General features: G+C 39.8%; 1 protein-coding gene across 1 annotated transcript; it reads left to right on the top strand.

Annotated features, from left to right (window-relative positions):
• The first annotated feature begins 403 nt into the window (after positions 1-403).
• Positions 404-1,934, top strand: KCNS3 (potassium voltage-gated channel, delayed-rectifier, subfamily S, member 3). The gene has a single exon (XM_010012616.1). It carries the CDS (start codon positions 450-452, stop codon positions 1,932-1,934), a length of 1,485 nt encoding a protein of 494 aa, XP_010010918.1. The 5' UTR covers positions 404-449.
• Positions 1,935-14,708: the final 12,774 nt, after the last annotated feature.

Here is a 14,708-nt window from a genome sequence, read left to right as displayed (position 1 = left end):
CTAGATGACCTTTAAAAGTCCCTTCCAACACAAACCATTCTATGATTCTATGAAATGTGTTGATGAATTGACAAGTTTTCTGTCTTTAAAGATTTATTTTTTTTAATGTCATCAAAGTAAACTTATTTCATGACTTAATTTCAATGTGATAGTAGAACACAGACTGATTTACTGATGAATTAGGTGTTCTTCTTCCATACTAGAAAAGATTATGGGGAGTAAACCAGAACCCATTGATTTAAGATTTGCTAAAGCTGTATCCATTGCTTAATTTTTTATATATTTTTTTTTTTTTTACAGCATTTCACAGTAACCAGACATGAAAAAAATGATGTGGCACAAGAGCAAAACTGAATTAAATGTTCTAACAATATCTAACAATACCTTATGTTCTTTTCAGGTTCAATGTGATCTCGTTGGGCACCAGAAGCAGAACTCATCTATTCAAAATGGTTTATGGTGAATTTTTCCACAGACCTGGCAAAGATGCAGAACTTGTCAATTTGAACGTGGGTGGCTTTAAGCAATCAGTGGATCAAAGCACCTTGCTCCGATTTCCCCACACCAGACTTGGGAAACTTCTCAAATGCCATTCAGAAGAGGCTATCCTAGAACTGTGTGATGATTATAGTGTTGCAGACAAAGAATATTACTTTGACAGGAATCCTTCCTTGTTCCGATATGTTCTGAATTTTTACTATACAGGCAAACTTCACGTCATGGAAGAACTTTGTGTCTTTTCCTTCTGCCAGGAAATAGAGTACTGGGGGATAAATGAGCTGTTTATTGATTCGTGCTGCAGCAATCGGTACCAAGAAAGGAAAGAAGAAGGTCCTGAGAAAGACTGGGACCAGAAGAGCAATGACAGAAGTATAGACTCCTCTAACGAAGAATCATCCATGTTTGATGAAGAGCTGGAAAAGTTTGACAATCTGTGTTTTGGTGAAATAAGAAAGAAGATCTGGGTCAGAATGGAAAATCCTGCATACTGCTTATCTGCCAAGTTAATTGCCGTTTCGTCCCTGAGTGTTGTCCTGGCGTCAATTGTGGCCATGTGCATTCATAGCATGCCAGAGTTTCAAAGGCTGGACGCCAATGACAGGGAGATTGAAGACCCTGTGTTGGAAGCTGTGGAGATCACATGCATCATCTGGTTCACTGGTGAGCTAGTGATCAGGCTCATCACTGCTCCAAGTCAAAAGAAGTTCTGGAAGAAACCACTGAATATCATTGATTTTGTCTCTATTATCCCATTTTATGCCACATTGGCTGTGGACACGAAGGAAGAAGAAAGTGAAGACATAGAAAACATGGGGAAAGTTGTTCAGATCCTGCGGTTAATGAGGATATTTCGCATCCTGAAACTGGCCAGGCACTCAGTAGGACTGCGGTCTTTAGGTGCCACTTTGAGACATAGCTATCAGGAAGTTGGACTTCTGCTTTTGTTTTTGTCTGTTGGGATTTCTATTTTTTCAGTGCTTGTTTACTCAGTGGAGAAAGATGATGACTCATCAGAACTACAAAGCATCCCTGTTTGTTGGTGGTGGGCAACCATCAGCATGACCACTGTTGGTTATGGGGACACTTACCCAGTTACTCTTGCTGGAAAGCTGCTTGGCACGCTATGCATTATCTGTGGGATACTAGTGGTAGCACTTCCAATCACCATTATTTTCAATAAGTTTTCTAAGTACTATCAAAAGCAAAAAGATATTGATCCAGACCAATGCAACAATGATCGCAAAGAGAAATGTGATGACCTACCTTATTTTAATATTAGGGATATTTATGCAAAAAAGATGCACTCCTTCATTTCTAGCCTTTCTTCAGTAGGAATTGTAGTCAGTGACCAAGATTCAACAGATGCCTCCAGCATCCAAGATATGGAGGATGCTTATAACACAGCATCTTTAGAGAATGGTACAGGAAAATGAGTTATGTTCTCTTCCCTTTATTTCTCTTCTGATTCTTGGTAAATGTGGACTTATAAACTTCAATGAATTTATTAAGAGTAGTTAATTCTCAGGGTACTTAACTCGCAGCCATATTTGGACATTCTTTGCTCTGAGGATGCCATAAAAGCTTCTTTGTTTATATGAGACTTTAAAATATGCCTCATATGGTGGTTTAGTTTTTACACAACTAATGTTATGCATTTTGGGGGGAGGAGAAGTCAGGAAAACAGTTTTACATGCAAGACCATGTTTGGTTTTGTGGAAAATTTTTTTGGTTTATTGGTTGTTTTTCCCCTGCAGCAATCTGATAGCTTATAGAGAATCTGCTTTTATAATTTGCTGCTCTTCGGGTAGAGATATATTACAAATATGTAAGAACTATCACACAAGTCAGTGAAGTTTTTACCTGCAAATACATCAGGAAAAAGAAGGAGTTACGTACATGTAAAACTGCTCACTAACACACTGATGTAATTTTGGAGTTTGGAACCCATTTCCTATGTTGGGGCAGAAAATACATTGGTATATACTGTTTTTACTCCATGGAAGCATAATATTTATGAATTTCTTTCCAAAAGCACAATACATATTTAGTTTTTTAAAATAAATTATTCCCATTGTGCCTATATTTTTTTCCAGTGTCCAGCATGGCCAAGCTATCAGGTCCTAAAGGGTCTAAATCTCAAGTCCCAGAATGAAGCATCTGGTGTAGGCAGGGCAGGAGCTTAAAGGCACCTCTTCTGTCATTGCAAACCTGAGTGATTTTGGTGCCTGGAGAGGACCCTCTTCTGATTAAGACCACCCCGGTGCCTTCCCCAGAGGCTTTGTTTTGTGGGCACTGAAGCAAACATCTGATGTGGTCTTTATTGTCAGCACTACTCCTTTGCTGGAGGTTGCTGCCTCAGAAGCATCAAATACAAGCAGCATCTCAGCTGTTCTGTTCTCAGCCCAGGGCTGTAATACCAAGCACCAGAGATGTGTGGACATGCTTTCTTCCACCATGTATTGCCTATTGAAGATGTAGGGTGAAACTTCTAGCTCCTTCTTCTAAAGCTCATCTGTTGGTGATGGCAGCTTTCTTGGTTTGTAGTATGGGCTGGAATATTGCTCATTGCCTGCCAGAGTGCTGCAGCTCTGTGCATTCCTCTCCTCTCCAGGGTTTTCTTATGCAACCACCTAATCCTGCTGTGGTTCAAACTGGATCTTCTAGGGCTACTTAAAAGGAAGGGCAGCCATTGAGCCAGCATAAAGGAGTACTGGAGAAACTCTAGGTTCTAATAGAAATCCATAGTGTTTTGTTTTCTTTCATATGTCTAGTAACTAAATAAGATTGCTGGGCAATGGAGAATCAAAGATACTGTGATGCTGATATTTTCCTTCCATAGAGGCTTAACTTTTTTATTATTATTGTTATTATTACTACTGTTGGGCTAAATGCTGAAGCCCTTACTGTGTTTCTACTCAAGGCAGATCAAACTCAGTAGGAGCTGACATCAAGACGAAGTAAAAAAAGAAGATGGCAATCGATTTTGGTGTCTGATTTTTTTTTTTTTTTTTTAATTTTTATTTTTTTTTTTAGGATTTCTAATGATTCTCTCCCTCTGCTTCTTTCTTGTCAGACCCCACCTGGAGCTCCAGCTCTGGAGCTCCCAATGTAAGATACACATGAATCTGTTGGAGTGAGCCCAGTGGAGGCCACAAAGATGCTCAGGTGGCTGGATCACCTCTGCTATGAAGACAGGCTGAGAGAATTTGTCTTGTTCAGCCTGGAGAAGGCTCTGGGGAGGCCTTAGAGCAGCTTTCAGTACCCAAAGGGGCCTATAAGAAACCTCAAAAGGGACTTTTCACAAGGGCATGTAGGGATTGAACAAGGGGGTATGGCTTTAAACTGAAAGAGGGTAGATTTAGATGAGATATTGGGAAGAAATTCTTTCCTGTGAGGGTGGTGAGACACTGGCACAGGTTGCCCAGAGAAGCTGTGGCTGCCCCATCCCTGAAAGTGTTCCGGGTGCGGTTTGATGGGACTTTGAGTAACCTGGTCTAGTGGAAGGTTTCCCTGCCTGTGGTGGGGGGCTTGGAACTAGATGAGCTTTAAAGCCCCTTCCAACCCAAACCATTCTATGAGTCTATTATATGAAAAAAGAATACGGTGGATCAACCTATACCTCAGAAATAGGTGTCCCTCAGGACTGCTGTGCACCAACATAGTGATGTTGGACTTAAAGAGACTATTTTAGGCTTTGGAGAAACTTCAAAATTTGTCTCATGACTTGCTGGGTGTTCTAAGTGTATGTGATGCTTGACAGATAATTAAGGTTTCTTTATCCCATAGTTAGTGCAGGAATACCAAAAGGTATCACCTAAATGTGTTTTGTTCTCACTGAACAATTAACATTACCAATATGCAATGATATAAAATATTAAATATGTATGTGTATAAATCTAATAGGAACCAGCAGAATAACAGCATAAAAATTAGTTTCTGTCTAAAGAAACTCTCTTGGTAGTCTCCATATAAAGATATGTTACAGCGCTATTGAAGTTCAGAAGCAATGAAAAATATTGTAATGGAACAAAAATGGTAAGACATTTGTATTAAATAGTTGAAAAAAGACTACTACTGAAATTATCTTTCTTTATATAGTAAGCATTACCCAATGATCACAGACTATACAAATTTTGTATTAAATTTTACAGACTGGTAATATGTCATAAAATTATTAAGCTCTTGATCAAGCACATGAATCAGTATTAAGGCTGTGACACTGTTTCAGCTCCTCTGACTTTCTTTGTGCATAGATGCAACTTGTAAAAAGAAAACAAAACAAAACAAACCCACAAAAAAACCCTAACAAACAAAAAACCCAAAGACAAAACAACAAAAAAAAAAACCCCAAAACCCAAAAACAACAAACCACCCACAAAAGAGTTGGGTATCTTCTGGAACATATCAGAAGGTAAAGTACATACCCGTGTATCATGCAATAGATTTCCGTAATGAGATCTTGGCTTTTTTTCAAAACAGTTGTATCTTAAAAACTGGCTTTGTTTTCTGTTCCCTTTGTTAGAATAAATCCAGTGTGTTGGCTTCCCATAGGTGTAACTGGGAGCAAGATTCTTTCTCCATCCAGCTACTGTTTCAGACCCCAAGGCACAGAAAATGTTACCATTCAGATATGTCTCATTTTCTATGGGAGAGACTTGTTTGTCTATACAAAAATGTTTACTGGCGTGTTATTAGTTTCTTTGTCTTGATAGCAAACACTTCCCTTTCAATATCCAGTGTTTCTACAGTAGCATTCATCTTCACAATGGTTTTCCCTAATGTAGCATGGGAAGACACCATTGCACTGCATCGCATTTCCCTGTTTTGAGTAGCTTCCCACTGGCAGGGGCTGTCACCCAACTGCCCACAGCTCTTGCCTTGCTACCACCATTTTTTGGATTGTGTTAGAAGAGGGAAAAGGTCAATATAGATGAATGAGAAAAGAGAAACAGGAGAAGTTAGGAAGCTGTTAATCAAAAGGGATGATGGAAGAGCCTGAGAGGACCTTAGAAGAAAGGAAAAGAGACAGAAGTTGACAGAAAGAGTCCTCGCTTGCTTTCACTTTATTTCCTGTTTTCCACCCTTGCTTTTCTTCCCTTTACTCTCTTTCTGCCTCATATCCCTTCCTGTTACTACTCTATCCTTCCTTCCCACCCAGTCTGTGGTCCAGCAGTCCTGTTCCTGTCCCAGAATGAGTCTCTCTAAGCCCAGATAGGCACGTTTCATCTACCTGGATGTCAGCAGGCAGAACTTAACCAGGATGAAATTAGTGATGCCTCCTGCTGTGTGCATGATCAGTCATTAACAAACTTATAGGCTGTGCTTTTTTGTTAGAAAATTTACAATGTGGCTCAAATTAATAAGCATAAACATGAGCTAAATAAACAGCACATCTGTGTCAGGCCTGTAAACTAAACATCGCTTACGGCTTACATAGACATTAGTGTCAGGCACTGTAATGTGAAATATTACCCTTTAAAAGCAGATTCCGTGTCTATTCCTATGCAAACGGGTTGGTGTCAGGGAGTACTGAGAGTACCACGTAGATTTGACTGGCAAATGCAGTACGTGGGCTCACAGTGTGCCAAGGGCTTCTGACAGGCTGCTGTGTATTAATACATTTATTAATTTCCACACATTCCTAACATCTAGAGCAAGTGACAGAAAACCACTAAGCTGTGGAGAGTTTTTCTAATATTTTTTGATTAGCTGACAGTGTTTGTGAAGCTGCTAATACCTCTTCATCCAAAAGAGGATATTTCTCAGACAAAATCGGAATAACCCTGCGCTAGATGTGCCATTCATGACTGATAGCAATAGCTCGGTCGCAGTCAGTAAATGTTCTGTCTAGTGCTGTATGGCTGCAATGCTGTTGCTTGTATTTCTGCAATGTTTATGCTCTGTCAATCAAGAGACAGCAGATGCCATTAAAGTCATCTCAGCACTTTCCTGCTGCACAATAATTGCAGCATCTCTTGTAAGCGTAGCAAAATGTCCTGACTTGCTGAGACCTCTTTTTTAATTTCTTGTGCAGTTGTAGTTAATTTTTCATCATGAGCCTATGGTTCAAGCACAATCTAGCAGAAGAAAAAGTCACCTTATGTCTCTAGAGAAGTTACAAGACTTTGTTATTGACTGCTAACTGTGGGCATTGCCCTCCCACCTCACTCGTATAACTAAGGAGCGGTACCAGCAAAAGGAGTGGTAATTAACTGTGGTATAGGTTGATAGCTGTTTCAGGTAGTTAAGGAGTAAAAGGTATTCCCAGTGTTCACAATTCAGGAGCAAGGAAAATCCCTTTCTGTGAAATGCATGCATTTGATGCTGTAAAAAAATAATATTGGACTAGAGAAACTGTTTTGAACTTCTTCACACTTCTGGTTTCCAGGTTTCTAGAAAATGGGGTGGAAGCTGAGAGGAGTTACAGCATATGCAACACTTCCAAGCTCCAGTCATCATAAAAGGCAGAGAGAGTATCAGGCCCAGAAACTGGCTTAGAGAAAAGGACATACTGTACCTGCAGCTTAAAGCCTGTGGGATAACATCTTATTCCAGCTAATGGAATGGGTTTGAGGTTATACACAGAGTAGCCTTCAAAAGGCTGCTGCTAAATACCTGAACCTTGAACTTCTGCATTGCTTTTGTTTTCTCTCCCAGGTCTCTTAGAGGCGTAGGAGGGTGGTAACACCAAATTCAGTGATATTATTCTACCTCCCCAAAGGCCATTGCATGCAGACCTCATTATTTTCTCACCCAATGACATCCCTTTCTAGGGACTGATCCTGAATTGTGAACGTTGGGATTTTAGGTATTTATTTAATCAAGTATTTGAAGACCAGCTTAGGTCCTGAGACAGGCAGATGTATGTTTGGTATTTTATTCCAGTTGGTGTAACTCCAAAGTGCATGAATAAGTATCCATTTGGGTTGTGGATCTTTGGAGAAAGAAAAAACCAAAACATGGTGAATAAATAACTCATGGTGCCAAAATACTGCTTGAATGCCTGTTGAGTGCACAGGAATTCCTTACGAACCAGAATGATGCTGGCGTCTGACAGCACAGGTTCATAAGCCTCCTGGGTGGAAAGCAAAACAAATTTTTTTTTTCCTTGTATCTCTAAATATTTTGGGAGAGGATGAAATAACAATCTTTACTTCAGAACGGAAGTGTTGAATGAAATGAACAGCAATTGAAGTTAAGGCAGCTAAAAATGAACATGACTTTTTTTGTAAACACCCCGCTTCCCTTGGGACAACAATTTTTCATGTTGTTCCAACTTTACTTTTTTTAAGGCAAAACCAAAACATACCAAAACCACCACAATATTTTTCCTTGCTAGCTATTTTTAAGATTAAAATAGCTCTAGTTATAGGTGTGGAAAGAGAAATGTCAGGGGGTTAGGATGTGGGGGGAGCTTGAATTTCTTGACATTTATTTTATAATTCTGTTCTTTCGCCTTTGGCATCACACAATTGAGCATTAGCTTTTTCTTTATTGACTGAAGAATAAAAATAAATAATAGACAATATTTATCTGGAGAATTATTTTTTTTGGACAAATGAATCTGAAGGAAAAGATAGGGTACAGCATTTGAGTTTGGAGTGATGTCAAATGCACTGTTACAGGGCTTGAGAATGAATTTAATACTAATCAGAAGCAACATGTGGATTCATGCATAGTTGTAGTACATTTAATGTATCTCAAACCACAAAACTAAAGTTCTGGCAGTGGTCAGGGAATGAAAGGGTAATAGAAATTGAGGTATTAATCTGATTCTGTTCTAGTTTCAGCTTTTTGTGTCATGTATTCTTGGCTTTTAGGCTGCCTCTGTAAATGGGAGGCTACTTCGTTGGATATTTTATGTATCTAGACATTTACAGACTGATTGGACAGCTGTCAAAACATTATTGTGCAGGCTTTTAGATGTCTGGCACCAAAGGTAACCTCTGTTAATCTACTGTGCTAGCACTTGCTGAGGAGCTGCTGCATTACGGGGATGTGCGGTGCATGTAAAGTGATCCCATTAGTCAATGCAGTGCAAGTGTGCAAGTGGGAGTATGGGTCTTTGCCAAGGGCACTTGCAGCAGAAATGTTGGGTTTTGTTAGCATGCTTTCACTGTATTGTCACCTGCTGAAAACAAACCTCTCTGTGCCCTGCTTAATGTTTTAATTAATCTCAGGAAGATTCAGGGTATCTGGAAAGGGTTTAGAAAACACAAGGGTTACTTGAAAGCAAATGCTGAGACAAGGGGGAAAAGGTGGCTCAAAGACTTCTTACCCTCTCTTTTCTGCCTTGCCATAGGAATAATGAAAGGGCAAGAATGGGAGCAGCATAATGAAATACAGGTGAAAATTCAGTTTAGAGGGTCCTTAGGGCAACTGAGTATCCATATGAAAATAAGTGTTGGATGAATTTGGGGATCAGGGTAGGGAATCTGTACGATAGATGCATCAAGCATGTCTTGCATACTCTGTGCTTGGGGTGGCGAGTAGAAAGAAGATGACATCTCTGCATGAGTGGTTTTCTGATGCACAGGTGCACTGCATGGACTGCAACCTTCTGTGCCCTGCTCACAATGTCCTTATCAATCTGATGCCAATTTCCCCACTCATCAAAATGCTTCTTCAGACCTGAAATCAGAGAAAAAATGCAATGAGAGCAGCTGGAAGGAGGCAACGGAGCACAAAAAAGGGGCTGATGGCAAGAGCCACGTCTGTAGAGGGGACATGCAGCAAAGATGCTTTGTTGGGAAATCTTACCCTCTGTGTCTTGAAGCTTTTCCTCTTCTCAGTTCCTAGAGAGAAACATCTCCAAGGAAGAGGACTATGCGATAGTGCAGCTTTGGCAAAGTGCCATCTCTCTTCTTGCAGTCATTTGAGAATGGACGAACCAGTGTGGAGTACAATGTGGGAGATAAATTTGGGGACAGCCTAGCTCACTTTGTGGTCTTTCCTTTTGGTTTTGTACTTTATGGCTTTGGCAACACATACTCCCCTTTTTGGCCTACAACATGTATCAGGCTATATAATCCTTGCAACATTCCCAGCTGTCCTGGGTTCAGCTACAACAGTCTTTTTTTTCTCCCTCTTAGTAGCTGGTGCAGTGCTGTGGTTTTGACTTTCAGCCTGGGAACAACGCTGATAACACCGATGTTTTTAGTTGTTGCTCAGTAATGTTTACTCTGACCAAGGACTTTCTCAGTCTCATGCTCTGCCAGGGAGGAGGGGAAGCCGGGAGGAAGCAGAGGCAGGACACCTGACCCAAACTGGCCAAAGGGCTATTCCATACCACAGCATGTCATGCCCAGTATATAAACTGGGGGGAGTTACCCGGAAGGCCCAGATCGCTGCTCAGGCTGGGTATTGGTTGGTGAGTGATGAGCAATTGTATCCTTTCCCATTGTTATTCCTCTTACCATTATTATTGGTAGCAGTAGTGGTTTGTATTATACCTTAGTTACTGGACTGCTCTTATCTGAGCCTCTGGGAGTTACATTCCTCAGATTCTCCTCCCCATCCCTCCGGGAGCAGGGAGAGGAAAAAGGTGGTGACTGAGTGGCTGTGTGGTTCCGAGTTACCGGCTGGGCTTAAGCCACGACACCAGCTATTCAGCAAACTGAAAGGGAGAAGGGAATGAAATCAGGAAGAAATGCTTTGTATTGCTAAAATTGTGTTCTCCCACATGTGATTTCTACATACAGTTCCTTTACTATGCAGGATATCGCAGGTGACTTGCAGGATTTTTTGAATGCAGGTGACTTCCCCATCACAAATCAATTTCACCATACAAAAGAACACTTACAGTAAACCTTACATGGGCTAATTGACTTTTTTTAATGTATATATGTATTTTATGGAGGAGAAAAAGAGAAGAAAAATATGTGGATTTTTGTATGGCGAAAAAAGGCAGGCAAAAATATTCTAATAACTCTCATGGATAAAAAATTCCACAGTTTTCAGAGTGATCTTTGTTGGAAAGAAATAAAAAAACCCCTGTATATACACGTGAGCATATAAAAATAAGGACAGGAAAGAAAAACTGCTGGCTCTTTCCTACCTCTGACTCCTTTCATGGAGATTGAGATACCTTTCTCTTGGCCAGTGATATGATGAACTGCTTGTTAATTAAGTGGTCAAAAAAAGTAGCTGAGAAAGGAGTTTAGAAGCTGAGACAGCTCAGCATGAAGGAAACCATCTCTGTGATCCATCCTGTCTGTTTTTGACACCTTAATTAAAAGTTATCTTTGGCAGTGTGAAGGCAGCTCAACTGTTGGAAAAGCAGACAGCTAAGCATTTTGTTGTGGTCATTTGGGGAAAAATTGTACTGAAGGGATCCTCGACCAATCCTGCTTTCACCAGGAAGAGAAAACTGTAGGTATGGCAGTGCAGGCGGGCACGGAGCATCAGGGACAGATCTGGGCTGGCTCAGGCAGATGGCTCTCATGGTGGAGAGTGGCAGCTTTGGGATGCAAAAAACCAGGCTTTTCCTTTGTGGCTCTAATTGAAGTTTCATGTGATCCCATGCCAGCCATTCTGTCATCCAGCACTTCTGTTTTCCATCACGTCTTTTGCTTCTTTTTCTGACATTTAATCTATGTAGGATGTCGGTTGTCTCTCAGACTGTGCACTCTTTTCCTGTGGGGAGTGTGGTGATCAAAAAGGGGGTGGTGATCTTGAAGAAGACCTCTTCTTTACTGGGAAAGTTGTGACTTAATTGTGGAGAAATGGAAATAGTTGAGGTCTTGTTGGAAGAGCTGATTTGAGTTTTGGCCAACTTGTTTAAGATCATCTTTAATGAAATGTCCAAAAAAAAAAAAAAGAAAGACATATTAGTGTGAGGGGGTAGAAATCATCCCCTGTGCTGTCCTGTCACAGTTGTATAAAAAATTAGTATAATTTATTATAGCAAACAATAGATTTTTCTATTTGGTTGCTGAACTGAATTGTTTTTAAAAAAACATTAAGAACACTTAAGCTTTTTTTGACTCTGTGTTTCATTTGATTTTGAGGGGTTAATTCTTTTGCATCTAATTAAGTTTAGGCTGGTTTTACACACCAAAAAAAAAAAAAAGTTTCACAATGAAAAAGTATTCTTTTAGAATATGTTGAAATGCAACATTTCAGCATGTTTGGAAACAAGATGCTCTCAGAAAATTTCACAATGAAATATGCACTGTTCCAAAGGCCCTCCTGCCTTTTTTGTTTTGTTTTTGTTCCGTTTGTTTGTTTTGTGGAAAATTCCCACCAACTGTGGGCTGGATTCAGAAATAAAGTCAGTCTTCCTGTCACAGACTTTTCCAATGAATTTTCTATTCACAAAAAAAATGTTTTCATCCGGTTATAGCTGTATTCTTTGGGAAAGGCTTATTTTCCTTGGAGAATATAGATGGAGGAAAAAAAAATCTTTGTCATCTCTGTGCTAGCTGTTACTGATCCATTGCGTTCCCTTGATGTACGTGACACTCAGGTGGTGATTGGTAAGGAGAAATGAATCATCTAGCTTGCTCAAGACAGAAAATAAAAAGTAATTACAAGAAAAATCACCTCCTGAGAAAGGAAATAAATTCATTTTAACAAGTTTATGAGTGAGAGTTTTGTTATAAAGCACAAAAAAACCCCATGAAAAGCATGTTTGACCCCATCTGTTCATGTGATTCATTTGATGGGAGTCTAACTGTGAAGGCTGAACAGAGAAAAAAATTTTTTTTAAAGTAGTAGTTACAAAGTGAGTCCAGAGGAGGGTTATGAATATGATCGAAGGACTGGAGCACCCCTTCCATGAAGAGAGGTTGAGAGAATTTGACTTGTTGAGCCTGGAGAAGGCTCTGGGGAGGCCTTAGAGCAGCTTCCATTACCTAAAAGGGCCAACAAGAAATCTCGGGAGGGGCTTTTTACAAGAGTATGTAGGGATAGAACAAGAGGGAATAGCTTTAAACGGACAGATGGGAGATCTAGATGAAACATTGGGAAGACATTATTTCCTGTGAGGGTGGTGAGGCACTTGCCCAGAGAAGCTGTGGCTGCCCCATCCCTGAAAGTGTTCCAGGTGCAGTTGGATGGGGCTTTTAGCAACCTGGTCTAGTGGAAGGTATCCTTGCCTGTGGCAGGGGCGTTGGAACTAGGTGATCTTTAAGGTCCCTTCCAACCCAAACCGTTCTAAGATTCTATGATTTATGTTTTTCTGCAATAATTAGTGAATATGTTTTGAATAGAGCTCTTTCCAGTAAATAAACTAGCATCAACCAGTAACTGCTTAGCAGCTGGTAAGCAGTAGTGTAATAAAATGGAGAGGTAGGATTGAGAGATTGTTACGATATTATTTGTTAATATTTATGTTGTTCAGTCTAGCGAAGAGAAGGCTTGGGCAGTTAGAGTGATCTGGATGTACGTGAAAGGCTTTTGGAAGAAGACAAAGCATAGGGTTTTTTTCTGTGCTGGTTAGGAAGCAAAAGAGATGAGTTCAAGCCAGGGGGAGTGGAGACCCAGCTCAAGCTGCTTGGTATCTCAGTCGTGCTGATATAAGTCTATGTAATGGTAAAGCAGATTGCTCCTATGACACAGATTTAAAAAAATAGTAATTTTCTGCTGAGTGGGTGGAAAGAAGCTTCCCTGAAAGTTGAAAAGGCCCTGGATTATTGTCCCCTTGATGGAGACTCAACTCTTCTTTCAGTGACTCCATAGTTGTGGCAACAGTCCAAAATTTCATGTAACTCATCAGTTTGTTGGGGATAGGAAAACTTACTCAAGTAAGGACTTCACTGGGCTACCTACTTGTGTCACAGAGGTGTCCCTAGCCCAAGAACTTGGCGTGTGGTGAGTAGAAAACAGCTAGATGGTGGGACCCAGCCTTGTACATTTGAATTGCCTTTTTGACTGTCTCAGACTTGAAGGGAGAAGTTGATATCCTTTGTGGTGCTGGCCTGTATTTTCCCATGGTCTCACTGGTGGAAAAGGAGGAAGGACCTTTGTAGAGAGAACTGGGAATACATGTCAATAGAGTGAAATAACCTCGTACTAAGTAAAAGGGTCCTTGGGAGCATGACAGAGATGCAGTGACAGTCTGCCATGAGCAAATTCCAAGGTTACTATCAGTCTTTGCTACATTTATTTGATTTTTCTTGGTATAGATAATTTTGGTATGTGAGCACTAGACTGATGTGATTTATCTTCCCAGCAGCACCCCTGTAAGGACGTGCTAATAGTTCCATTTCATGACTGATTTTAAAAGCTAAAGAACGAACCAGAAATATTTGATCTTTTTTCATTTGTTTTTTTGTTTTTGTGATCTGTTTGATTTGTCATGCCTGTATTTGCATATAGTACTGAAAAGGATTTTCTTCTGTACTAAGTGTATTTGTTATTATGTAGAATCGTAGAATCATTGTTATTACACAGCTATTAATATTTTTATTATATAAATAGAGGTGAGCTGAACTCCTGAAAAGAAATCCTGATCCTTACCTACACAAAGCGTTTCACAGGTCAGAATCAACATATTTTTATGGCTCTGAGCTGATCTTTTTTTTTCTTTCCCTGGAAACTTTCTTCCAGAGAAAATTTCAAAATCTCACCCTTCCACTGTGATTGGGAATGGGTTTTGGTTTTATTTCAGTTTCTATGACAAGATTTTTTGTTTTCTGACAGGCTTTGCACACAAAAGTCTGATTTCCCTGGGCTCTTTTGAATACATCAGTTTGCATTTTTATCCCTCCTAGTACTTTTGAACCTTAGTCTTTAACCCCGTGTCTCCATTTAGCTCACTGAAATCCAATCTGTTTCTCCTGAGACAAGTCAGGCAGGTTTTTTTCATACTTTCTTAATTTTTCAGATATAATTTGATTCGGTGTGCTGATATCAGAAATATAACCATTTTTTATACTTAGAATAGTTCAATTCTGTTCCTTTGAGGATCATTATTGTCTTTAAAATTACTTTTTAGCACTAAACTTATTCCAAAACTGGCTTCAAGGCTGTGAAATATAACTTTCTTCATTTTAAAGTCAGGACCTAACTTTTTTTGTTATGTTTTGCTTACATTCCTATATCTTCCTGTGTTTGACATGCTAATCAGCCAGTCCATGAGTGTGCTTGAAGAGTGCCTTATAAATAGTATAGCAGCTACATAATCATTAAACTTTGTACTAAGTCTCCAGTAATTTTGAGCAAAGTATTTCAATTAATTTCATAGAATCATAGAATAGTTAGGG

This window comes from Nestor notabilis, unplaced genomic scaffold, assembly GCF_000696875.1.
Source record: "Nestor notabilis isolate BGI_N333 unplaced genomic scaffold, ASM69687v1 scaffold15874, whole genome shotgun sequence".
In the NCBI taxonomy this organism is placed as follows: Eukaryota; Metazoa; Chordata; class Aves; order Psittaciformes; family Psittacidae; genus Nestor; species Nestor notabilis.
The sequence above is the reverse complement of the archived record's forward strand: the minus strand, read 5'-3'. Positions and strand labels throughout refer to the sequence as shown.